Consider the following 26,193-nt stretch of genomic DNA (forward strand, 5'->3'; position numbering starts at 1 on the left):
AATCTGTGTGCGTGAGAAGCGAAGTTGTGAAGTCCAGCGAACACACAAAGCCAGTACGTGCCATGGACGTTCGCACAGAATCATTTCAAAATTTGCCTCAGAGACATTTCTGGAGAAGAGGACGTTGACCAAGCTTCAACCCAGTGCATATTTGTATAACCGAGCTGTAAACTACATGAAAACTACACTCAGAATGGAAATGCTGACAAACGCATAACTCCCGCAGGGCGCTATGACAGCCCGACCGCAGGCCCTCCCCTTGGGGAACCAGCCAGGCTGCTTCTCCCTCCTTGTAACACAGCTTAGCAGCCTGGGCCGGGGGCTCAGTACCTCCGCGTTATCTCTTCTCGTCACCAATTTAGGCGCTTTTTCTCCTATTCCCACATGGAGAATCACCCCCCGTGTTCTCACAGCAACCAAGCACAGGGCCTCTTCAGTCCGTGACTCACTCCACAGGCTTCTCCCCACCCTCGGTGCCATGTTAGCAAAGGGGTAGCCAGCTGCAGCCCGTGAATTAATATTATATATAATATATATATATATATATATATATATATATATATATATATATATATATATATATTTTTTTTTTTTCAGTTTGTGGTAGCGTTGGGAAACAAGTTACGCGATCAGAATACAACACCGGCACGACTTTTATTGAAGTCCAACAACCAAGAGAGAACTCGGCGCCCAACAAGTAGGCGACACGAGCGGGACTCGAACCCCGCTCCCTCTCTCCGGAGCGTCGTTGAGCGACCGCTGCCCGTTACGGAGGGGCCCCGGCCGCCTCCCTTTCCCTCACGGACACGCACGCGCCGCGGCCTCCAACCGTCCCGCGCGCGCCTCCGCCCCGGCGGCAGCACGGAGCCGGCACTGCCCGACACCGGCGGGACGGCGGCGGGAAGGGAGGGCGATGCGCAGCCCGCCCATTCTCCGTGCGCGCGTCCTCGCCCGCTCTCACCCCTCAACTCCGCGGAAAGTTGGCAGGAGCAGCCAGCGGGCTCCCCGCCGCTTCCCCAGCCCCGTTCTCCCTTCGCACCTCCCGCCTCCGGAGCGCTGCCGGCGCGGTTCGAACACGCGTCCCCGGATCCGCGGCGGCTCCCGTCCCTCCTCGTGCGCGGGGCGCGACGGCACTCACCGGCGGCGGCTCCCTCGGCGCGCGGCTCCCCGCTGAGCGCTCACCGCTCCCGGGGTGGGGAAGGAGGAGCGGGCGGAGGGAGGAGGTGGGAACGGGGCGGGCGGAGGAGAACGCGGACTGAGCCCCGCCGGCCGCCGTCGCCGCGCTCTCCCCACGCCCCGCTCACGTCCCGCCCCGCCCCGCTCCAGCGGCGGCGAGCGGAGGTCGGCGGTGCGGTGGTGCTTTGGGGCGGCGGATATGTGAGTGCTGGGGTAGCGGGCAGCACGCAGGCTGGGCTGGGGGCTCTGAAAGCAGGGCCGGGGCGGAGGGGAGCACAGGCGGGCAGCGGCGGGCCGGTCCCGAGCTTTATCTCGGCCAGACAGGCCGGGCAGGACGGCGTCTTGCTGCTGGCGGGGGGGGCACGGCCTCCCCCGGTGCCTCTGCTTCTGCGAGGGGCACAACGAGAAAGCCGCTGCGTCTTCGTTTTGCTGCTATCGCCGTTGTCTTTCAAGTCTTTAAAAGAACTGCGTGGGAAACCTGAGTTTGGCCCATCCCTGCAGGCGCTCAGGGTTAGGCTGGATGGGACGCGGGCAGCCCGAGTTGGAACTGCGCGGGCTTTAAGGTCCCTTCAAACCAAACCGTTCTGTGATTAATGCCCGCCTGCTTCTGGGAGCAAAGTGCAGGCTCTAGTCTTGATCGAGTCAAGTCAAGGCAAGAATATCATATGGATTAGATTTGCTTCCCTCTGCTATTTTTTGTATTAGCCTGACTTTCCTGCTTAAAAACGTCTGAAGCAGATCACGGAGTTGAAATCTTTTTGTGGGGAAGTGTTTCTCGGGTAGGCTGTGTGAGCCTGTCTTGCAGACTCTTTGCAGTGCTCTTAATTTCAGTTGTTGCTAAAATTATACCTCAGCAGCTTCTTGACCCAGTTTTTGTTGATGTTTTTTTTTTTTTTCTCTTATCATATTCTCCCTGACGCAGCCCTTGTCTGTCTTCATCCACAGCAGCAGACTTCTGCTCCCAGTAGATATCTCTGACCTCATATATTTACCTTCTGAAGGTTCACTTAGGTTGTTTGCTTTAGGCTTTCTGTATGTTCAGGATGGATACTAGGAAACATTTCTTCTCAGAAAAAATGGCGAGGCACTGGCACAGGCCACACAGGGAGGTGGTGGAGTCACCATCCCTGCAGGTGTTGAAGAACCGTGTGGATGTGGCGCTGAGGGACGTGGTCATGGTGGGATGGGTTGATGGTTGGACTATATTAATCTTGATGGTCTTTTTCAACCTTAATGATTCTATGACAAGGAAGAAACACACACCCGTGCCATTCAGTTTCCATCTCAGGTGCCAATTTTAGAATGGGAATGATGGCCCTTTGGATGGTGCCAATCTCCTTCCATTGTATAAGAGAACTTATGGGGAAAGGTTGAGGGAACTGGGCTTGTTTATCTTGGAGAAGAGAAGGCTTTGGGGAGATCTCATTGTGACCTTCTAGTACTTGAAGGCAGCATATAAACAGGAGGGGAACAGGTTGCCCAAGGAGGCTGTGGATGCCCCATCCCTGGAGGCATTTAAGGCCAGGCTGGAAGTGGCTCTGGGCAGCCTGGTCTGGTGGTTGGCGACCCTGCACATAGCGGGGGGGTTGAAACAAGATGATCGTTGTGGTCCTTTTCAACCCAGGCCATTCTATGACCGTCTATGGCTATCACCAACTTAGGTACCTAATTACCTCACTTTTTAGACAACTGCTGTTAGACAAGATGATTTCCATGGATGCTCTGAGCAAGCAGAGGTCTTGCTGCTCTGATACTCCTGTGCATCCTTGTATATTGTTACAGCTGTTCATGGTGTTGCCTTTCAAGTAAGCATAGAAAACAACCTGGCAAAGCAGATACATGCAAATGAGCTTCAGCACCAGTACAGAGTTGAATCAAGCAGCTCATACAGATTCTGCTTAGATTGCCTTGCAGGCTCATGACCTGTGTGTTTAGTGGGGGTGATTACAGTAGTAAAATGTGGCAGCCAGTTAGGTTGTAAATGGGAATTTACTGAGAGGTTGCCAGAAGGCAATTGACTTGAAGGCCAGAAGGGCTGTAGCCTTCACAGAGCCACCCTGTGTCATGATTAATTCCCACCCATTATCCAATGTATATGAGTGTATTCTGTGGCATAGCAGAAGGCCACCAAGAAAAATGTGTCAGAGATGACATTTTCTGAAATCCTTATTTTTAAATAGCTTTTTAAAAACGTATATTTTTGATAGAAGTTAAGGAGATGTATCAAAGAAGAGCTTTAGGGGGTAGGATTAGTGCACCAGGAATGAATGGAATTGCTGTGAGAGTTCTTGAGTACAGGTTGTGAGGGCTACTGCACTGGGCCTAATTCACATTATAAGAAGGCACTTTGCTGTTTGATGTAGTTCTGTGATCATTTTAATGTTGCATTTTTAGAGCTAGCCAATATACAGAAAGATTGGCTGGGGTATTTGAATTAGACCTAGCTCTTCTGGGATGGCTTCCCGGGTGGAATGCCTGCTGTGAAATATGTAGCCATTTTTTCTTTGTTTTCTACGCTGTTCCATTACACAACTATTACTTTGCCTTAGAAGTATTCCCCAATATTTAGAAGTGTTCCTCAGCAGAATGTATTGGTATTTCTGAATACCGTGTTCTGTTGAAAGCTTGCTTACAGCTGCAATAGCCAGTCTGAATTCATTTCTTTGCATAGTCAAGAGCTGGGATCTGCATATTGCTCCCTTCACACTCCTGTGTTTAAGATGAAGCATTCATAGGGTGTTCTGTGCTCAGCCTGTAGAAAGCTGGAAGATACTATCCATGTGCAAAATCTTTATGTAGACATGAAAACCAAAGATGACTGCTGAGCATGTGTGATGTTTTTCCTCCCAAAGGCTTATAATTTGGGCAGATACAGCCCTCATACAAACTCCTTGCACCCTGCCAGATTTCAAGCCTGGTGTTTTACAGCAAAGCCATTCATAGCAAATTCTTCCAGATTTTGATTGCATTGCCAAATTTTCTTGTGTTCAGAACCACCTGAAACAGTTATTTCTTATGTCTCTCCACTCTCTTGCTTGTTATAGGAACCAAAACTCCAGCACAGCCTCAAAACAAAGTTTGGAAAAACTTTCTGAACTGAAGCTAGCTTATATTGTTAAAGCTTCCTAAAGAAAACCAATTGCTGTTTTTGTGAAAACATTGCTGGGAGAAGACTCATGTATTGACGGGGAGCTTTGACTTGAGAGCTCAGGGCTTTGCACTCCAACACTGCTGGAGTTCCTCCTCAGGTTGCTGTCTGTACATTGTCAGCAGAGCCTGTTCTCTTTGGGTTCTCCCAAACACAGTAGAAGTGCACGAGTCCATCATTTCAACATAGGCTCTGTGACTCTACTGTCTCAGGAAGTTAATTACAGCAAGGAGAATGTCTGAGTTGTAGAGCAGTTAATGTAACAGGTGCTGTTAATGCAGAGTTGGTGTTTCTTCCCTGTGATCTCACTGCCCCTGAAGTCCTAGATGATTTTCAGAAATTTGAAAATATTTTTAATGTTGACACTATCTGTACTCTACAGCTGTTTGTGACAGGATCATTTCATTGGTGTTTCTAGAAAACAGTGTTATGTTCACTCCATCTTTCTGCCCTCCTCCTTCTCCAACCTTCTGAACTGTGTTTGCACATTTTGCTCATGCTGGCTTGACGAGTAAGAGCTGAAACAAACCCGGTGTTCCTTAGGAGATTCATATTTCTTGTTAGTACAGGATATCCAGATCTGGGCTGAAAGCTTGCAGCAGTTCATCTAGAAGTTCTACCCAGTCCACTCTGCACGTGCTGCACTCAATTCCCTGTGGGCCCAGCAGCAGAGTGCCCAGCTAACTTATGCACCAGCTCTGGTACCTGGGGTCCCAGCAGCCTCTGTCAAACCTCTCTGGGAAGTGAAAGATTCCCAGTTACACTTGCACATGTCCTGTGATCAGCGTAACCTAGCTGCTTGCATTCCCCTTTGTCAGCTAACGTCTCAGCCCTGAAAACATGACTTTTCATGCATTCAACTTAATGCATTCTGGACAGTCCTTTCACTTCAGTGAAATGAAGAGAGGTGGCTGCAAATGTGATGGTGAGTCCGGTACCTCTCCGGCTCTCAGCAGGCTGTACCTGTTGTAAAGCTGAAGACTAGAATCAACCTTAGAAACATAAAATATCCCAAGATGGAAGGAACCCATGAGACGTGGATCATCGACTCAACTCCTGTCTCCACACAAAAATCAGACTCCGTGTCTGAGAGCACACTCCTTGAACTATGGCAACTTGGAACCGTGCCCACAGCCCTGGGCAGGCTGCTCCATGCCCACTGCCCTCTGGTGCAGACCCTGTCCCCAACCCCCAGCTGCCCTCTTCTGCCGCAGCTCCATGCCGTTCCCTCAGGCCCTGTCGCTGTCACACAGAGCAGAGCTCAGCGCTGCCCCTCCGCTCCCTGTGAGGAGCTGCAGCCGCCATCAGGCCTCCCCTCAGCTCCTCTGCTCTGAGCTGTGCAAATCCAGAGACTCCAGCTGCTTCTTATGCATCTTCCCCCTCCAGATCCTTCCCCATCTTTGTATCCCTCCTTTGGACATTCTCAAATAGTTTTATGTCCTGATGTTGTGGTGCATGCAGTACTGGAGGTGAGGCCATGCAGGACAGAACTCAAGTGTAGAAGATTTTTGTACCACTTTAACTGCATCTATTCACATGTCTGCATTTGATTAAAGAAAAGTAATCACATACTTAAACATTCTCATCATGTTTTATTAAATTTCAGGCTTGTGACCAGAGCCTGTGAAGTACCTCACTGAAGTGAGATCTCTCTGCAGATGCAGCTCTTGAATCCCCACCTCTGGTTTCCTCAGTGCAGCACTGTTGGTGCCTTGCAGGCTCCATCACTGAATAACATCAGATGAGCTTGCTCTTTTTTTGAGTGCTACAAACTGAAGTTGCAAATCTCAGCATTGTAAAACTCGTAGCGCTCCTAAATTGCAGAATCAGAACTGTAATTTACACAGTTAACTCTGTTAGCAGGATTTTAGGTTCCCAGGATACCAGGTCTATTGCACAGTCTTGTATTTACCATTTAGTGAACTAGCTCCAATCTTTAGCAAAAACAACTGGAGATGGAAGACAAAAACCTGGCATTGCCAAGGCCTCAATTTCTGTGTTTAAGCCCCAGGTGTGCCCTCAGATTTTCCAGTGTGATTACTATATGTGCAGCTACAGTGTTTTGTGACAGGTGTGATGACTAACCGTGTTCAGGAAAGGAAACAGTGGAAAAATGAGATTTAAAATGCATCCTGGCAAACTCTCACATCTTGACTTTCAGTGAATGCAGCTGCACAGTCTTAGTATTACTCACACTGGGTTCTTCTGAAGACAAAACACGAGTCCCGTTAGTTTAAAGATGGAAATCCACAGATGTTCTTGCACCTCTGAAGTGTGTACTGAGGCTTTCTGTTAGAATTGGAGGTATGCCTTAGGAAAGTTGATGTGGCTTTCAGCTGGAAATTCATTTTAGATGATGTCAAAGGGTTTAGGGGCAGTTCAGGAGCTACAGGTCAAATGAGGAAAAGAGACACGAGGTGTATTTCTGAACTCTGAACTCTTCCCCCACTCAACTGGATATCAACCAGTGTTAGATTTCCCAGGCTTTGGCCTTAGTGTGTTTTGGAATATGAATCTCAAAAGCCTTTTAATTAAATGTGCAACTAAGTAATCTCCCAGGTTTAAGGTTTACCATGCAGGGATGAGCAGATTTCTGTTTATACTGGAGGAAGCCCATCTGCTTTCAAGCTTTTCAGAAAATTGTTTGAAAAGTTGCATCTTGCAAATACACCATTGCTTACAGACTGATAAGTATTTGTAGAGTGCATTCAGCATGCTTATAATTTTAAATAATGAAGAAGCAGCCTTTATCTAATCATTGGAGGAGTTGTTTGTTTTGCTGTTAAATACTTTTACATAGTGGCTCTGGAGCTCTGAAGAGTTTTCTGCATGTTTTCTCACACTTGGGCAACTTCTTATCCAAATTATACTTTCAGAAATACTCACATTGTTATACTGAAACACCCAAAGCACTGTGCTGTTTTGTCTGGGACAGCACAGCTCAGGATCCGTTCTTGGATTCCTCCACATCGTCCAGCATTTATTTTACTAAGCTCACTGCTGGCCGTATCCAAAATAGACATTAATCCAAAGCCAGAGACAATGCCTAAGTTGAGTTTCTGAGGTTATATGCATAATAACCCGAGCCTTTGGTTATTGTTTCAGATTGCTTGTCATTTATTTCTTTTTCTCCTCCTCCCCAGGGCCGATTACTGGAAGTCTCAGCCAAAAAAGTTCTGCGATTATTGCAAGTGCTGGATAGCAGACAACAGACCTGTATGATCACCTGCTGTACTATACCCCTGATTCTGAAATACCTGGGATTTCTACTACAGGCTTTTAAAATCACTTCTTTTTTTCCCGATTTATTGATGCATGGAAAGTGTTGTCTAAAATTGCCTTTCTAATACTTAATTGTAATCATTAAATCATGATGTGTGAGAAGCACATATATGAACACGAGATGGTGTGTTGTGCTATTTGACTTGGCAGTGCAGGATAAGAACTGGCATATCTGACACCCTTCTTTTTCTTCAGGTTTTGTAACTTAACATCCAGTCTGACTTGAAGCTTTGTCCATGCCCATTCCTTAGTATGCAAGTAGGAGGCAAAACCTGGCATCGTGCTGTTTTATATGTCAGGCCTGGTACATCCAGTGCTCAGAGCACTTAAAGGAAGTTTCTCTCATTTCACACAGCCCACAGAAATGTTACTGGGTTACAGAAAGGTGTTGCTGACTTGCAGACACCTTCTGCAGACTATGAGACCCATTGGTTTCTCACTTCAAAAATGAGTTTTGCACTCCTGATTCAATGCCAAAGGTACTTCTGGAGCTGGACTTCATCTGGTTTACAGTTACATACCTGTAATTCAGAAGCACAGATCTGAGCTGATTGGTTTAGGTTTCTATCATACTTTCGGCCAAGAGTCGTGCATGAAGAGAAGGGGTTTGGGTAAGCTACCAACCTGTCTTTAAATGAGATTAATCATCATCTGGATGCGCATCCTCTGCACATCTTTTTGTGCAGAGAACTCCTGGGGTTACTAGGTCAGATTTAGGCACACTTGACTTTTCAGCACTTCAGTGTTCAAACCCACGCGAGAGCTTCAGCTGGCACACCTGCAGAGCTTCTCAATTCCTTCCAGTTTCTGATGGCTTTTTTTCCTGGCAGCTTTGTGGCTTGCAGACTCTCCTGTTGTCCTTAGTTACTCGGCTCTCCCATCTTAGCTTTTCTGTTGGCTCTCAAATTTTTGGACCAGGATATTTGTGCAATTCGGAATATTGTAATTAAGGACCTAAGAGCTAATATTTGTAACACTAAATAAGCCACATAGTTTCAGAAGGATTGCAGGAAAGCCAACAAAGTGAGTAGAAAAAGCCACGGGATGCTACTCAGAAGGACAGCACAGGGATGGAATCCAGATTGTCTCCAATACCTGTGCTGAATAGTATTACTTTAAGGTATAAATCTCATAAATACAGGGTATGAAAGTTTATAATTGGATCATAAATATCATTTTGGACCTTTACTGGCTTCTCAAAACTTCTATGTTAGATGTTTCAAAATGTTCCTGAATTGATTATGAGCAAATATTTTCTAGCTATAGACTTTGCTGTAAATGTTTTCAAAGCACGTTGCATTTAAATTTGTTCAACAAAGTTTAGTTTATCTAAATTTTAAGTAACTTAAAAAAATGTATTTATTCATTTTTCCTGTTTTCCTTGTTTTCTTAAGAGCATAGACTTTCATGAGAGAGGAAAGAATCATAAGGAAAATGTGGCCAAAAGAATTAGTGAGGTAATTCAAACACCTTCTTTTCACAGATACACGTATTTAATCACTTTCATTACCGGATTTGTTGAAATTTATTCTTATTGTGTTTTCTTTTAGATTAGGAAGAAAAGCATGGAAAAAGCAAAAGAAGAAGAAAACATGTCAAAGGAATTTGCAGCAATGGAGGAGGCTGCAATGAAAGCATATCAAGAGGATTTGAAAAGGCTTGGAATTAAGCCAGGTAGCTCATATAGTTGCCAAAGGATTAAAGGCAGAATTGAAAGAATATTGAATAGAAATGCTTTTTTTCTTAAATTAGGATTTAGCAATATCAGAGTAGACCTCCAGAACTGTGTTTGCTTATTAAAAAAAAAAGAAAAAAAAAAAAACTGCAAAAAAAAAGCCAGTAGTAGAAGTTGCTGTACAGAATGTTTTTGGCTAAGGTGTCCTTGGGTGCATGGAACAATCTGATTTGGGGTAGAACACTTACACAGTGCAACAGCAAAACATGTGGATACTGTGGTTGGTACTCTGAGTGAGAGGTGCAGCTTCCCTTAGTTAATTTCATGTTTCACTTGTGCCAGTTGGAGGCAAGTTTGTATCAAATAGGAGAGCTTGGACTCCCAGTGGTACCAGGTAGGGATTAGAATCACTTTCTCATCTTGTAGTTCTGTGTGTACCTTTGTTCAGTCCATGTGAGAACGTAATCATTTTTCAAAAGTTGTACTGTAAAGCTTCTGTAGAAGCTGTCTTTTTAGAACTCCAGCAGTTAATTTTGCTTCAGAGTTCTTTGGTCCTTAATGTTGCTACTCGTCTTTGGATACTTGGGCCTTGTAACAGTGTAGTGTTGCTAAAATGAAAGGTTCTTTGAATGTAGTCTTTTCAGTTTGGCTACAATGAGTATAATACTGATGGGTAACACAGAGTTTCCTATTTGTAGTTGCTGTTAATAAGTGTCAAATATTTAAGCTCAGATTATTACTCTTTCTTTTAAAACTAAATATTATCTCCTTTAAGATGATGTAGGTCCCAGTTCGACACAGAATAAAACACAGAGTAACACAGCGGAAGGTAAAGGGAAGAAAGAAAAGAAAGAAAAAAAGGAAAAGAAGGAAAAGAAAAAAAAGACACGTGAGGGCACCTCAGAGTCATCAAAAACTGAACCAAAGGAATGGGTGCAAGGACTTTCTCCTGAAGGCTACACTTACTACTACAATACAAAAACAGGAGGTAAAAAACAGCGAGGAGCAAAGGCAGATAAACTTATTGCATACAAATGAGTGAAGACTACCTGCATTTACCCTTCTGCCACCTCAATACTAAGCTGATTATTAAAATCTGAATGATTTGATGCAGTTTCGATATTTAATATTCAAGACTTAGGCATTGAGAACATCAGACTGTATTTGCATTTTGTTAATAAGATAGTAATGAGATAATGCAGTAGTCCCACTCTTTCTGGAAATTTTTAGACTCTCAAAGGTTAAAGAATGCAAAACATAATTATTCCTTTTCTAAATATCTTACCAGGAAATTATTTGGGCAATTACCTCAGCATCAGTTTTGCCCAAGTAAATAAGGGCAGTTATGAGTTGTTGCCTGATTATTTCTTTCCACATTTGCCTAACTGACCAACATCAGTTGAGGAGCAATGTGTTATGGTCTACTTTAGAGTATAAAAGCAATCCCTTTTATGTATGTGCGTGTGATTAATGACAACATCACAAACAGTTTCTTATAAATTTAGAAATGACTTTGTTGTTTACCTTAGTCTTTCTTTCTACAAGGTAACTTCCAAAAGGTAAAAAATCTTGTATGTTTAATTTCTTGTGGCCTATACTAACTTTTTTTTTTGTTTAACCAAATTCCCAGCATCAGTGTATCAACCAGTGTTTCACAGAGTCTGATTAATCCTGGTAAAGCCAACTGTAATTAAGACACTTTGCTTTATTGTTCACACTGTATTTTGATAAAGGATAATGTATAAATCTATACTGCGCTTTGTATGTGTGCACATACCAGTGTCATAACTCTTAGATCTGTTTCCTTTCTAAACATTATGGATCGTGAGCAGGACTGAATGACGGATGAAATATGTTTTTGTTTTTTAAGAATCGCAGTGGGAGAAACCAAAAGGATTCCAAGGCAACTCTAAAAATTCGCACACGGTAATCAAACGCTGTTATTCAGATTTTCCTTGGTCTTTGCAACTACTTACCAGAAATGAGCTGAACAATTGTTCACTTTTCATAAACTTGGCAAAACCTAACATCGTTTGAATATATGGGATCATTTATGACGTGTGATAAAAACTGATATTTTCTTCCACAAACATAATTTGGCTGATTATCAGGGGAAGAGAACTGATAGTGGTTTTTACAGAATACGTTGCTTTAAGTCCTTAGCCCATAAAACTGAAAGCTTTTTGTAAACTGAATGAATTCTCTTCAGTTTCTTGTACCTCTCTTTTTACAGTAGGATGGAATAGAAGCATTGAAGAGACTTCAGGTCTGAACTGTAGCTCATGAGTTTCTTTTGCACCACATTGATGTAGAAATCTTTAACACTTTTTGACTATTGCTGAGTGAGAAATAGCTGCTTTTTATGTGTATAAAGGAGCACATTTGTCTTCTTGTGTTCTGGTTCTTAATGACCCCAATGCTCTGCTTAGAAAACATTGAGATTGTGATGTTTAGTAGTTAAAGAAATATGAATTCCTTTTTTTGTGCTTGCTTTAGGATACAGTTATGTGATAATTGGTCTTTTTTGTAAGTTTCTTAGAGCCGTGGAACCTATGTAGAAGCAACTTCTTATCATTTTACTGTCTTCCTTATTTAAAGGACAAGCAGACTTGCTAAATAGTCCAAAACCAGAAAGTTGATTATCAGTGGACTTTCTCCTGGTATTGAAAGGGAATTTTTCACACAGAGGGTGGTGAGGCACTGGAACAGGTTGCCCAAGGAGGCTGTGGATGCCCCATCCCTGGAGGCATTCAAGGCCAGGCTGGATGTGGCTCTGGGCAGCCTGGTCTGGTGGTTGGCGACCCTGCACATAGCAGGGGGGTTGAAACTAGATGACCATTGTGGTCCTTTTCAACCCAGGCCATTCTATGATTCTGTGGTTTATCACTACAGGAGTTTAGTGCTTCCCAACATTAAAAAACACTATTTTTACAACACTCCTACGGAGCTATGTGAAGTTTTCCACGTTTCTAATATAGATGTCATAGGTACAGTGTGATTTAAAGTCAGTATTGTTTGCTAATAATGTTGGATATTCTGTTGGAGAGCAAAAAAAAACTGGCCTTGTCAGAGTGCTTAACTTTCTGTCACCATGTGTTGTATCTCAGAAAGTAGCCTTTGCTGGGTACTGGAGTACTTACAAAGTAGAAAATATTTATAGTTGTTTATATTTTTAGGCAATTGCATCAATTTAAGTCCATGAATTCCCTTGTCTTTATTCCATCTCTTGTTAAAAGAGAGTTTTACTTCAGAAATGCAGACTTTTTTCAGCCACTGTTTATTCCCTGGAGGCTGCACGCATCCTGTTCCCAACGCATGCTACTCTGGCTTTCTGATTCCTTTCCCCCACAGTTTTGCGCAACTTGTTAAGCAGTTCTTTATCTTTTCTGTCAAGTCATGGCTTTGCAATGTTTTTAAGCCAGTCTTACTGTAGCCTTCCACTGAGAGAGGTCCTGTGACTGATCTTGTACCATTCCCTGCTGTGTATTTGTCCTGACAGTGAACTCATTTGGGGAGTGAGGACATCAGAGTTTCGGTTAGTGCTTCATAGGCTTGTTTCTGTGAGTCAGCCTTCTGGGCAGTCAGAGAAATGCTGCTTCAGAAAGCCCAGATGGAGGAGAGAAGGAGCTTCTTGGCAACAATTTGAAGTTAGCTCATTTCAGCTCTATCGAGAATACACACCCTCACCCTCCGATATCTCTCCTAAGCCACATGGCTGTGTTTTGCCATTCCTCCCTCACCCTGACCTGTGACTTTGTGGTATCTTTAGTTGGCTCAGCTACTGCTAAAAGCAAGCATTTAATTGCTCCTTTATTTAGTCTGAGCTAAAGAAATTGGGAACGTTCCAGATCTCTACCAAGGACTCACATTTCCCACAAATTAAAGGGAATGCTTGCAGTATGCTGTGCAAGTGAGATTCACAGTTCTTCCTTGTTTTACAGCAGGTTAGCTCTCCCCTCGGGCTTCACAAGAGGTGCAGAGAACTGAGCAGTAAATAGGTGCATCAAGGGCTACCAGTTAAGAGTGGTGTCATACTTGACAGCATGTATCCAGTAGGATGCTTAATGTGCCCAATGTCAAATACGTGTTGAAAACCTCAAAGAGACAAGCTCTAAAATGCTCAGAATCTAAATAACAAAAATAATGTATGATGAAGCTGCATAGAAATCCTACCCAGTAAAAAAAAAACAAGTCATATTAATATTTAAGGAGCAATGAAAGTTGTATGTGTTACTGCTGTTCATGAAATCAAGTTCTTATGGAAGATGTTAAGCCACATGTGATGTGTGATCCTCTGTTCTGCAGAGCATCTTTATTTTCATTACTTAGCCACAAAGACATACCAGCAGCATCTTTTGTCACGTGCACTTGGTAATCAGTAGGAAAAATCAGTGCTTTGTTGAAATTGGTGCTTTTCCAAATCACACAAATTCATTGGGATGCATTCTTGCAAAGTTTAATTATTCAATTATTTTTGTGAAGGTGTATTCTTCAACAAAAAAAAAAGGAGTAAAGTCTTCTAAGTGATGCTTTTGTAGATCCTTATAAGTCTTTTTTTTTTTCTTTTCTTTTTTGATTGACTCCTTTATCTTTTTCTCAGGGAGCAGTGTGGGTAGAAGGTGTCAGTGAAGATGGTCATACCTATTATTACAACACACAGACAGGAGGTAAGGCGAGCTTGGTTTTCAGTTAATCTCTGTTTCAGAAGTGAGAGTTTTCAGGGCAACATTTTACTTTGCAAATAGCTGTGTTTTAAGGCCATTATTATGTTTCACATTTTTTAAGCTGTTACTCAGTTGAAATATACTTGTTGCTTACTTTGTGTTGGCTTTATACCTTTATTGTCTCATTGTGTGCATTTGTGCTTCATTGTTTTTTTTTTAACCTTCAACTTACAGCTCTAAAATATGACTACCTCATTTCTACACACATGTATTGAAGTTTTAGCTTGGAAAACTAGAATGGATAGGATTTTATTTTGACAGGTATGTAGGACAGAATTAGAACCTCGTGATCCTTCTTCTTCCTGAGGAGGAAGTTTTTCACACAGAGGGTGGTGACACACTGGAACAGGTTGCCCAAGGACGTTGTGGATGCCCCATCCCTGGAGGCATTCAAGGCCAGGCTGGATGTGGCTCTGGGCAGCCTGGTCTGGTGGTTGGTGACCCTGCACATAGCAGGGGGTTGAAACTAGGTGATCATTGTGGTCCTTTTCAACCCAGGCCACTCTATGATTCTATGATTCTTTCCTGTCATTGATATAGGACTGATATAAAAAACCAGAATCAGAGCCTCCACTTCTCCCCATTTTTCCCTGCGTAGGGAACTTTGTGGTAACTCCCCCAGAACAGGCACCTGTTTTCTAAATCTGTTTGAATCAGAAAAGGTCAGTAGTGCCTCTCTGGAGAGCAAGAGGTTTTAGGCCAGCTATGAGTTTTCCTTTTGATGTTGGGTATGAAGCAGAATTCCTAATGATGCCAAGAATAGGGAGAAAAAAAAACACAGTTTTTCAGCATGCCACCTCCCTTTTCAAATGGTTTGTGGTTTGCTTTTCTGAAAGGAAGGTGAGTTGCTGGTTATTTTTAAACATTGCCTTCTGAGTTCGGGTGTACTTGTATACTCTTGGATGTAAGCTCTTCAGGCAGACACATCACATTACTGAAGAATGTCATTGTATCTGGTAAAATTTTGACTTGAAAATGGCTTGTCAGTTCTGTTAGCACTAATCCTATCCTCTAAGGAAAGACAGATTTTTAACCAAGGAGAATATCTGTAATGTCTCATCTCAGGCATGTAACTTAGCAGTCCAGCATCTCTAGGCCAAGCTCCTGTGATATGCTACAGGAGGCTGCACCTTCATCTGTTGGCTTTAAGTGACATCTAAGAAAGTGAACTTTCTCAGTTGTTGGTGTAAAACAAGATGACAGTAATACCCTTAGGAGACTTTTTTATTAGTCAAAAGCTACTCGTCATCAGTTTCTTATACCTTTCCTTCTCAGGATATGCCTAGGTACATGGCTGTTAAGTGCTGTTTTCAGCTGGTGATTTCTTTGGAAATAGATAAAATAATTGGAAAACTAGCAGTTCTGTTGCATTTGGGAGCTTATATAAAATTATATATAGAAAATTATTACTTTTACCTTACTGTTAGTAAAAACAGCTTTATGACGATTGAGTCCACTTTTATTTGATTATTTGCTTCTTCTAATCAAGGAATACTGAAATGAGGTTGTGTTCTACAGATTCTTTTGTGTCTTTTCAGAGTCACGTTTTCATTTGTTTGCTTGACAGCAGTTTTATTAAAGGCATAATCTTACTGAGACAAGATGCAGAGGGGAAGGATTTATCCGTCCTGAAAGCTAGGAGACTCACAGTTAGCGTTCCTTCCCTTACCTTTTCATTGTCATCAAAGGGTAACTCAAATCAAGTAGGCACCTCTCAAGGTGGTCTGTCCTGTCTTAGGACCAGAGTCTTGTAGGCCATGGTTTGCTACACGTCATATTTTTCTTAAGCACTGATTACAGTGATCTTTAATCTTCAGTGAATTCAGCTGTTAGGACAGTATCTTTGCTGGGAACAATGAACTGAAGAAAGGCAGAAGCCCTTGTGCCAAATTATTTGCTGTATATTTTGCATAAGGTAACGTTGCTTCTGAAAGCTGATGCCGTCAAAGCAAAAACAGACAGAATTAGATATGTACATAATGTGATTATTCAAATATCTTGGACAGTGTCCACATGGGAGAAACCTGATGGTTTTGTTTCATCTTCAAATGAGAACAGTCAACGTGGCAAGCATTCTTCTGAATCAGACTCCGAACAGGAAGACAGTGAAAGTGAAGGACAAAGTCCGGGAACAAATTCAAAGGTAAATTCTCTCTTTATTCTCTCCTTAGATATATTTTATGTACAATATTCATTTTCCAGCATAAGATGACTTTATATGCTATACTCACTGTGATGAAGTTAAACATCGTGGCTGAAAACAGAAGTTCACGCTTTTTTGAATAATGAAATGAGCATTTGTTCAATTATTTGGAATGTTAGTGGCACTGTTCCAGAATGCAGAGCATGAGGTTGGTATCCTCCAGCCAATCTCAAGTAGAATTCTGCAAGAAGTGTGATGTGCTCTGAGAAAGAAAGCTGTCATCTCTCTGAAACTATCCAAAAAATGATGTGGATTTCAGTGTCGGGCTGACTTTCAACCTCCACTGGTAAAATGACTATGAAGAGGCTTTGAGGGAATGCCTTTAATTGAAAAGGAGATGGTTGTAATTTCTGTTTTAATTCAGAAAAAACATTATATATTTTGACAGGTATATACTTTTAATCAGTTCAATCTCTTCAGATTGAAAACTGCAGATAAAGAGCATGATTATGGCTCTGGTTGGGTCAAATGGTTTTCTGAAACTGGTAGTTCAAAACAAATAAAGATGATTTAACTCTAAAATGTATTAATAGACAGGTGTTAATTCTAAAATACATGTTTGCATATCACCATGCATCATTATAAACCAGTACCATACGTTAGCTATGAAGTGTGCATGTGCACACACTGAAAGTTTCATGTGATTTTCTTGCCACTTGATTTTAACAGACCAAATTTTGTTTTAAAGTAAGTTGGTGTCGCCTACTCCTTGTTAATTTCAGCCATGACAGACAGGATTTTGCAGCTTTTTTGTGATATCTAAGGTTTTTTTTTCAACAATGTATGGGATGAAAGCTCAAGCAGAAAAAAATGTAAAGAAATCAAGTTCTTTACTATGAGAGTGGTGAGGTGCTGGAACAGGCTGCCCAGAGAGGTTGTGGATGCCCCGTCCCTGGAGGTGTTCAAGGCCAGGTTGGATGGGGCCCTGGGCAGCCTGGTCTAGTATTAAATGGGGAGGTTGGTGGCCCTGCATGTGGCAGGGGGTTGGAGATCCATGATCCTTGAGGTCCCTTCCAACCCTGGCCATTCTGTGAAATTGTTGTTTAAAATTACTCTTGGTTGAAAATTATGAATGGTAGATAATAAGTAAAAGATAAAATAAAGCTACATTATGTTTTTATTTAGGCTTTTTTTGCTTACGGTGGGTTTTTTTTCCTCTTTAGAAGAAAGGAGAAAATGACGAAGAATCAGAGAAAGAGAAATCTCCCAAAGCTAAAAAGTTAAGCCCTTACGGGAAATGGCGGGAAGTGAAATGGCAGGAAGTGAAATGGCAGGAAGAAGCCGTCGATAAAGAGAAGATTGCACTGGCTTCCAAAGAAGCCTCCAGTGATGAGTCTAAGACTGACTCTTATGGAAAATGGAAAGCAATTAAAAATGAAGAAGAAGAAGAACCTGAGTAAGTATCTTTTTACCATAGTAATTTTCACAAGGTTTTGTTTCCAGAATCTTTTCAAGAGCTGAAGCTTTTTCTTCTGACTTCTGGCAGAATTAGCACAGCAGCGATTGGGAACGTAACCCAGGTACAATTCTTTTCTTAGAATCATAGAATCACAAGGTTGGAAAGGACCTACAAGATCATCTAGTACAACCATCCTTCCATTACCGTTACTACCACTTAGCTACTAAACCGTATCTCATAGCTCCTCATCCAGACACCTCTTGAACACTGCCAGGGACAGCAACTCCACCACCTCTCTGGGCAGCCATTCCAGTGTCAGTCCAATGCGTGGTGATTTCTTTAAGTAATAGATCTCCGTGGAGGACAGCAGTGGCATTTCGTTTTCAATGCAGAAGTCCTCCACAAGTGCAAAGTACAGTGAAGTGATTTAGAGGATAATTGTCATCCATCATTTTTCTCAGAGGATAAGGAACAACAATTTAAATGCAGTTACACTGAGTTTATGTTCCTGATCATCGTTTCCTTCCAACAATCTGGTTCAGCTCTTGTAACTGTTTTTTTTTTTCAACTGCTTCCAGCCTTGGAACCACACAGGCAGTTTTCTCAGAGGCTCCTAGAAGCTTCCATGCTAGATTCTGTTTCTGGTGAACGATGAGTTGGTCAGGCTAAATCTGCCTGGAGTTCAAGAGCTATCTCAATCTTCTAGGACCAGCAGCAACTTGATCTTGATCATCCTTTGTTAGTATTGCTTAGAGTTCCTTCCCTGTGGAATCACTACTTGCTGACATGATTGCCAGGATGTTGGCTGAGTTACTTATACAGGCAGTGAATTATTTCTTAATTCCAGGTGCTCTGCCGATTCTAATTGTTCACTTGAAGGGCACAACCCTTTATAACAGCAATTTTTTTTGTTTTACTTTCAGCCAGCACTGTATTAGAATCGCCAAATCATAGAATCAGATTGGAAAAAACCTTAAAGATCATCAAGTCCAACCATGACCTAACCATACTAACAACCCTCTGCTAAATCATATCCCCGAGCAAAAGAAGAAAATTTTAGAAAATTTCTATTAGAAGACTTCTTCTTGAGCTGTTATCTTTCTTGCTTCCTAATTTCCCAGTAAAGTTAAGCAAGCAAGCAAGAAAGAAATACAAAATCCACTGAAACTCTTTTCTGCTATCATTATGGATGAGCACTCGATGTTCTCAAACACTTTCTGTTATAACTTAAGTCAGGAGATGAAGGACAAAACACATAATCTACTAAAGACAATGTATTAAATCTGGATGATGTCTCTTTCTCATGCCCAGCTGATTCACAGCAGATGTTTTCATGACATGCATCTGATCAGGGATTTTTGCTTGTTTGTGGTTTTTTTGCTCTGCTGTCGTATTGCTCAGTTGCTGAGGTTGCTCAGTTTCTTCTTAAGCATACTGTTTTCTATGGTCAGTTTTGGGAGAAGGAAACCAATCTTTCCCTTCATACTCACCCCATTCTACAGCATTTTAGCTCTAAATTATTCAGCAGATACAATTTTGTCACTGTTTGATACTGCAGCAGTCACACTTTTCATGACTTGAAGTCATTCCCATGGCTCTGGCTCGTGTGCTTGAGCTGATCTTTGAAACACAGAACCCAAAACTGGGTAGTGTAGGAGCTGACACCAGACAAACACTCAGCAGTGCTGATTTGTTGTCTGGAATGGCCAGGAGTACAACCTGTCCCATAAGAGTGCCTCTCTGCAACAGTGCTTTGCTGCAGTCATTGTGATAGAGCTGTGATCTGAGCCATTGTTTGCTGACCGTTCAGCTGTTCTCCATTTTATGTTTGTGCCTCAGGTTATCCCTCCAGAACTCAGTGTTTACCATTGACCCTCTAAAACTGATGGGTAATTTTTAGATGACGTCTTTGATTTTCAGCTGTGATCCTGTCTTCTGAATCTTCTTCTCCCAGCTTTAGCATTTTGGCATTGAACCGTTGTTAATTACTCACTGTTTTTCAGCATTGTTCACTTTACACACATGCAAGCCTGCTGTCTTTTACAGGAGTGTTTGCGTGGTGAGTACTTGGGGCATTCTATAAGCACTGCAAAACAGAGGTCTTTTTTTGTGTGCCAGCTCACATAGAAGAAAGAAAGAACATTTTTCTTGATCCCTGTAATGATGATCATCTTGGCTAGAAGACTTTGCCTCTAGCTCAAAGCTGCTTTGATAATTAAATATAGATGTTACTGTCTGTAGCACACCATGTTCTCTTCTCCACATGGATTAACCCTCTTGTGTTTCCCTCTCTCCTCACAGTGAAAAAGTGGACCTGGAGCTTCCTAGTACGGAGAGTGACAGCGTGCTGCCTCCAGTGCTGGATGTTCCAGAAGATGCCTCAATGATATTTAAGGAGAAGACAGTGACCTCCCTTGGAGACCTGACAGAAGGGGTGCCAACATTTAAAAAGAGGAAATTTGAAAATGGAAAATCCAGAAACTTAAGACAAAGACTGGACGATCAGTAATACTTAAACCTTTTAGATACTGCTGAAGCTGGAGAGAATCAGAAGTTTAATATTTTAAACTGGCTTTTATAAAGAAAATATTGGATAGAAATTAAGGATTTATAGGTATTAAAACAGATGTGAGTTGTACTATTTTTTTATTTTGATGTGACTGCTTTTGGAATGGAAGTTTGTGTTATATTAATTATGCAATATTGTAAATAGACGTATTTTTTATTTTAACCACGCCATCTACTCTCAGTTTGCTCCATGTATGCTGTTTTAGATACATTGTGCTGGGTTTTTTTACTCCTTTTCTAAGTACAGGACAATGTAGTAATGCTTAATCTGGGGAAAATAATGCAGACCTTTTATTTTTACACAGGAACTGGATCAATGGCGTGGTCTAGAGAGTAAAATCGTCCCTCAGCGTTATTTATCTGGAACCACCTCTATTGCAGTAAATTTTTCTATGCTTTCATCCTGGTGTATTTTGCTTTGTTGTCTCTGCTTGAATTTTCTTTTTACACATCAAATTTTCTTTCTTTTTTTAGCTTCGTTTCCTTTTTGTCTCTATTAAAAAATTGCTTGATGTTGTCATGAAAAAATATTCAAAAGATTTATCCCTGCTGCAGCATGCAGCAACCTTTTTGAGGCTGATGGTTTTCCTCTTTTGCAAGAGGAATGGGCTGAGCAGTTGCAGACAGCGTTAGCTAAGATGAGAGGGACTAAGCATACTGAAGCTTCATTATTCTGAGTGCTATAAGAAAGAAAAACAAAAGATCATTACGTGGGGCTGATGGCTGAAATGTCCTGGCTGGTTGCTCAGGTTTTTAGCAGTTGACTATCTCAAGGAGTCTAAGTTTGATTTCATAGGTCTTCACTAGCATTATCAAGATTCATTGGCTGCCTGAGAAGACAACACTACATGCTGCTTCCCTGGGTACCAAACAATGAGCCACAAAGGTTCCAATCATGCCATTTCTAAAGCTCACAGGTCTTTGCTCAGGGGAACCTCAGACAGAAAGCAGAGTTAAGGCAGTTGGCACAGTCCAGCTACAGCAAAATACAGTTGCTGAACTTGATTTCCTCGAGAAAATGACCTCATCTGTCAGATTAGCTGACACAAGAGTGGGAATCTGATCTATCATATATTGCAAAGGAAGCTGAGGTCCCTCCTTTTATTTTTTTTTTTTTCCTACTTTGTGATGTTTTGTGTGTGTGTGTGTGGAAGAGAATTAAGTATCGAATTTAATCCTGTGGGTTTCTTTGGCTTCTTTGTCAAGGCTGTATTTTTTCTGACGTTTATTTTGAGAAATCCAACTATTTTCTCTCATGTCCAGCTCTGCATTTTCACTTAGAGGTGCAGGATGACTGCTGGCTGCTCTCACTGTCGCAGAATATGTACTTCTTCTCCACATGAAAGGCTAGAGCAGAAATCTCCTTTCTCCTTTTCTCCTGTCTCGGCTGCACACTGCTGGCAGGTCAAGGCTACATGTGATGCCACCAGTACTTCTGTAGAGCATTGTGAGTCATTCCTGATACATCCATCCCTCAACCACCATTTGCCTTCCACGTGATCACATCGTGCTGTGTGCCGCAGGTGCCCTGTGACTGACCACTACAAGCGACTCTTTCTGCTCCTCTGCTGCTGCCAACTGTTGAGGTAGCAGCTGATCAAGCTTTGCCTTCGAGGACAGTTTTTTTTTTCTTATGAGTTTTTTTCCTTTTCATTCTGTGCTCTTTCCTTCGCCCTGCAGTACTTGTGTTACTCCAAGCCTGAAGTATATTAAATGATTTTCTTATTAGTGCTCTTCTGTAGGCGTCAGCCCTCCAAAGAAGACTTCTTTCCTTTCTTTAGGGAGGTTCCCAAAATATTATCATCTGTTCTCAGCAGTGTTTTGTCGTGTTGAAGTGGTCATAGGCAGCGATTTGTGGTACCTGTAGTTAAACTCCTTAAGCAGATGTTGAAAAACATCTGAAAATACAAGCGTTCAAAACTTGCTTCCTTGAGCCGCTGTTAGCAGTAATACAAACCAAAGGTCTTCATAAAGTGCTGTGTTTCATCAAGAAGCCAAAGCAAGTGTTTGCATTAAGAAAAAGGATTCCATGTCTTCTTTGTTTGTCATTCGTCAGGGTCAGGCGCATATCCCAGCTTTTGCTGATGTGGCTTCTGATGCTGGCATTTCACAAATGCAGCATTTCCTTCCCTGCTACCTCTGAAGTCCAGTTTGAAGAGAGGCTGTGGTTGGCCCCCAAATGTACTGACAACCAGCTGATACAGAGGTTGTGCTTAGAGTCCCTGTTTAGTTTTGCACTGTGCTGTTGATAACCTCACCGCATCTCTCAACCAAATGCTTTCACTTGTATACAAAAAGACTGTCTTGAGTAAGAATGACTGCAGACACTGGTGTTCCAAATAATCTGTTCTGCAGAGATATCTCTCCCTTCCTTGCTATCTCCCCGCAAAATCCTCTGCCTTTGGAATTTGCCATAGGAATCCTGTAGGTATTATCTTAGTTACACTCCTCATCTGCTAATCCTCCCCTGGGCTGAACTGGCTTCTGACAAAGGAATGTTGCTTTTGCTGTTTCAGAAGAAGAGCGTTTTGTTTTCTGACTAATTCCTTTCCAATCAGGCAGCACATTGGTCTGCCTGCCTGCTTTTACTGCACACCCCTTCAGCTTGGGCTGCACCTTGGCTCTGCAGCTGCCTTGGGCACCACTAGCACCGGGGGAAAGTAGGCAGACAGAAAGGGATAAAGGGGATTCACTGCCATCTCTGATGTCTGAACGTGGGCAAGTCACTGCACTGCGCTGTATTCTCTCTTTCTTGCATCATCTCTTGTACTGGAAGTGGAGCTTCACAGCCCATTTCTGCTGTGTGTGTGTTACAGCAGGGCTTGCCTGGAGCTGACAGTGCTTTTAGAAGGAAACACATTGCATCTACTAAAAAAAAGTGGTTGTGTTTGGCATGGAAGTCAGCATGACAGGAGCTGTGCAGAGACCACCTGCTCTGGAATTATCCTTGTGCCTAGAAGCCACATTTTCACCCTCCGCCCAGGAACGTGGAGATGGAAATCCAGATTTTCCCAATTTGGTAAATGTCTGGCGTTGTTTGACCATCATGGACAAAATCTTTGCCACAGCACCATTCGAATGCAATGCTCAGATTGAGAAGATGGTAGGGTTGGTCACGGTGTGGGTCTGAGTTAAATTCACTGCCTGTGCATTTATAAATGGCTCGCTCCTTTTCCCCCCTGAAAAGAATGTTATTCCAATGCATATTTTGGCATCTCAGAAAAGGAGTAAAAAATGATTTTATGCTGCTTGGCGTCCTTGTTTGTTTTTTTTTTCAAGTTGTGCCACCCCTTACTTTTCTAAATTATTGGTGTCTTCCTCAAACTGTCTTCCTCCAGCATTTCAATATATGCAAATCTCTGTGCCATCGCTGTGCCGCAGTGCCAGTGATGGCCTCCTCCTGTCCCCAGCTCTTTGATTTTCTCAAGAATTTGTTTTCCTGAGACAGAATTCATTCCACTCCTCATACAGAGCTTGCATACCTTCCATCCTTGTGCTTTTCGGTTCCAAACTGTCTGTATCCCTTCAGTTGCTGCTGCAGCCCTTTGCTCGTGGTCTGTCAGGCATCTCTGTGCCGTCTCTGTTGTAACCACCTGTCAAGTTGTCTCACTTTCTACCCGCTGTTTGTCCTATGAACCACGAGAGTCACTGCTGTGGCCAACCAACCAAGCTTTGGTATTTTGTTTGGGGTTTTCATCACTTATTTCACAGAAGGTGCAGTGTGGAAGATGGAGTCGTTCAAAGCCCTCGTTTTCTTTTGTGTTATCTGTAAAGCTGAGCAGCTGAATTCTCTGTATAGAATTCTCTGTCAGAATGACAAAATACTGCAAGTCTTTGAAGTGGAGTTTATACAGAAATACCAAATAAAGCTTTTATTGAAATGATCTGTATTGCTTCTGCTCACATATTCAAGGTGTTTTAGGACAATCTAACATTTACTGGTCATTTACATTACTGGGGCCAGTCCTGTATCTTATTGATGACCTGGACAAAGGCATTGAGTTCACCCTCAGTAAGTTTGCGGATGACACCAGGCTGGGAGGAACTGTCGATCTGCTTGGGGGCAGGAAGGCTCTACAGAGGGATCTGGACAGGTTGGGTAGCTGGGCTGGAGCCAACGGGATGAAGTTCAACAAGACCAAGTGCCAGGTCCTGCACTTTGGCTGCAACAACGCCAGGCAACACTGCAGGCTTGGGGCAGTGGCTGGAAGACTGGAAGAAATGTAACCGGGGGTGTCGGTCAGTGCTTGGCTGAATGTGAGCCAGCAGTGTGCCCAGGTGGCCAAGAAGGCCAATGGCATCCTGGCTTGTATCAGAAATAATGTTGCCAGCAGGAGCAGAGAAATGATCATCCCTCTGTCCTCAGTTCTGATGAGGCTGCACCTTGAGTGCTGTGTGCAGTTTTGGGCCCCTCTCTGCAATAAAGACATTGAGGCCCTGGAGTGCGTCCAGAGAAGGGCGACAAAGCTGTGAGGAGTCTGGAGCACAGGCCTTATGAGGAACAGCTGAGGGAATTGGGATTGTTCAGCCTGGAGAAGAGGAGGCTCAGGGGAGACCTTATCACTCTCTACAGCTCCCTGAAAGCAGGTTGTAGCAAGGTGGGGGTCGGCCTCTTCTCCCACATAACTAGCAATAGGACTGGAGGGATGGCCTCAAGTTGCACCATGGGAGGTTCATGTTGGACGTTAGGAAAAATGTATTGCCTGAAAGAGTGGTCAGGTGCTGGAACGGGCTGCCCAGGGAGGTGGTGGGGTCCCTGTCCCTACATGTTGTACTGAGGGACATAGTTTAATGGGGGAAACATTGGTGGTAGGTAGATGGTTGGACTCAATGATTTTGGAGGTCGCTTCCAACTTTGGTGATTCTACGACTCCGTGATTTTTGGGTGCATGTTCTGTTAAAAATGGGAATTTAAACTAAAGGTGTAAATAGGGAGGTGTTCATTAAAAGAAATATTTTTTAGTTTGTGGTCAGCACTGCAGTGCCCAGGTGCTTCCCAACAGTGCACCGTGCAGTTGTGGCAGTGGATTTACTCATTCAGACTGTATATAAGTATATAAATTTCTTGATGGTAACACACTGTTACTCAGGAGCCTTTGCAGCTGTTGGTCTCAAGAATGAGAAGCAATAGAGAGTTAAAGATGTGCACTTCACAGAGGTGGGAATGTGTGTAGATTATTTAATAACACTTTTCCTGATAAAAAATCTTCCTGTCAATATGATCGTTTGGCAACTTATTTTATTTTTTTTTACAAAAGGTTAAAAATAACTATGCAGCAACACTAAGCAGTTAGCATGAAATTGCGTGATCTTGGGGCAACCCGTTCTGCCAGAATATGAAATATTCAGTTTTATAGCTAAGAACGTCTCTTTTAAGTAAATCATAGAATTTGGGTTGAAAAGGACCACGATGGTCATCGAGTTTCAACCCCCTGCTATGTGCAGGGTCGCCAACCAGCAGACCAGGCTGCCCAGAGCCACATCCAGCCTGGCCTTGAATGCCTCCAGGGATGGGGCTCAATGATAGTGAGCAGCTCAGTGCATCATGGGAATACACCCATCTGCAGGGCCAGGATCTCTGCTACATTCCCTTCTGCATTCTGCTGCTGATTCACTGAAAGTCATCAAAATAAGATAGCAGTGCTGGTCTATTTACGTATAGAAGATAAGAATCCATCTTTCCACTATCCCAACGCCTTACACGTTACTTTTTCTCCATCCCTGGAGGCATTCAAGGCCAGGTTGGATGGGGCCCTGGGCAGCTGGATCTGATGGGTGGCACTGGCCACAGCACAGGGTTGAAGCTGGCTGGGCTTTGAGATCCTTTTGAATCCAAGCCGTTTCGTGATTCTATGAGTATTTCATTATAGTTATGTTTTGTTTATTCAAAATAATATAGGTAACATGTATGCATAATTCAGCAGAGCACTGTAAGTACACTTGTGCCTCTGTAGACAGCATCACATTCCACTAGCCCTGCCTTTCAGCTGAGTTAGAGGCAACTCTTGGCTACGAAAG

General features: G+C 42.7%; 2 protein-coding genes across 3 annotated transcripts in view; one reads left to right on the forward strand and one right to left on the reverse strand.

Moving 5' to 3' along the window:
* The window catches only part of ELF1 (E74 like ETS transcription factor 1), an 85,690-nt gene extending 84,416 nt beyond the window's left edge, over nt 1-1,274 (reverse strand). Inside the window, exon 1 of one of the 2 annotated variants that reach the window (XM_085215785.1) lies at nt 1,139-1,274. The gene's annotated coding sequence lies outside the window, so the exon portion shown is untranslated. Of the gene's footprint in view, nt 1-1,039 lie in introns of both variants that reach the window. The other variant, XM_085215786.1, reaches the window with a different exon arrangement.
* On the forward strand, nt 595-24,059 carry WBP4 (WW domain binding protein 4). The gene is made up of 9 exons (XM_085215790.1): nt 595-1,377; nt 9,001-9,063; nt 9,157-9,280; nt 10,057-10,269; nt 11,152-11,207; nt 13,882-13,948; nt 16,012-16,148; nt 17,372-17,604; nt 19,909-24,059. The coding sequence occupies exons 3-9, from the start codon at nt 9,172-9,174 to the stop codon at nt 20,114-20,116; spliced, it is 1,023 nt and encodes a 340-aa protein (XP_085071916.1). The 5' UTR covers nt 595-1,377; nt 9,001-9,063; nt 9,157-9,171; the 3' UTR covers nt 20,117-24,059.
* The last annotated feature ends 2,134 nt before the right edge of the window (nt 24,060-26,193 follow it).

Source organism: Meleagris gallopavo, chromosome 1, assembly GCF_905368555.1.
Source record: "Meleagris gallopavo chromosome 1, MGAL_WU_HG_1.1, whole genome shotgun sequence".
Classification (NCBI taxonomy): Eukaryota; Metazoa; Chordata; class Aves; order Galliformes; family Phasianidae; genus Meleagris; species Meleagris gallopavo.

Excerpts from the sequence above, each read along its gene's own strand:
- WBP4 (XM_085215790.1), top strand. The coding sequence starts at position 9,172 with ATGGAAAAAGCAAAAGAAGAAGAAAACATGTCAAAGGAATTTGCAGCA. Across the intron at positions 10,270-11,151 it reads CTACAATACAAAAACAGGAG|AATCGCAGTGGGAGAAACCA; the intron begins GTAAAAAACAGC and ends TTGTTTTTTAAG. Across the intron at positions 16,149-17,371 it reads GTCCGGGAACAAATTCAAAG|AAGAAAGGAGAAAATGACGA; the intron begins GTAAATTCTCTC and ends TTTCCTCTTTAG.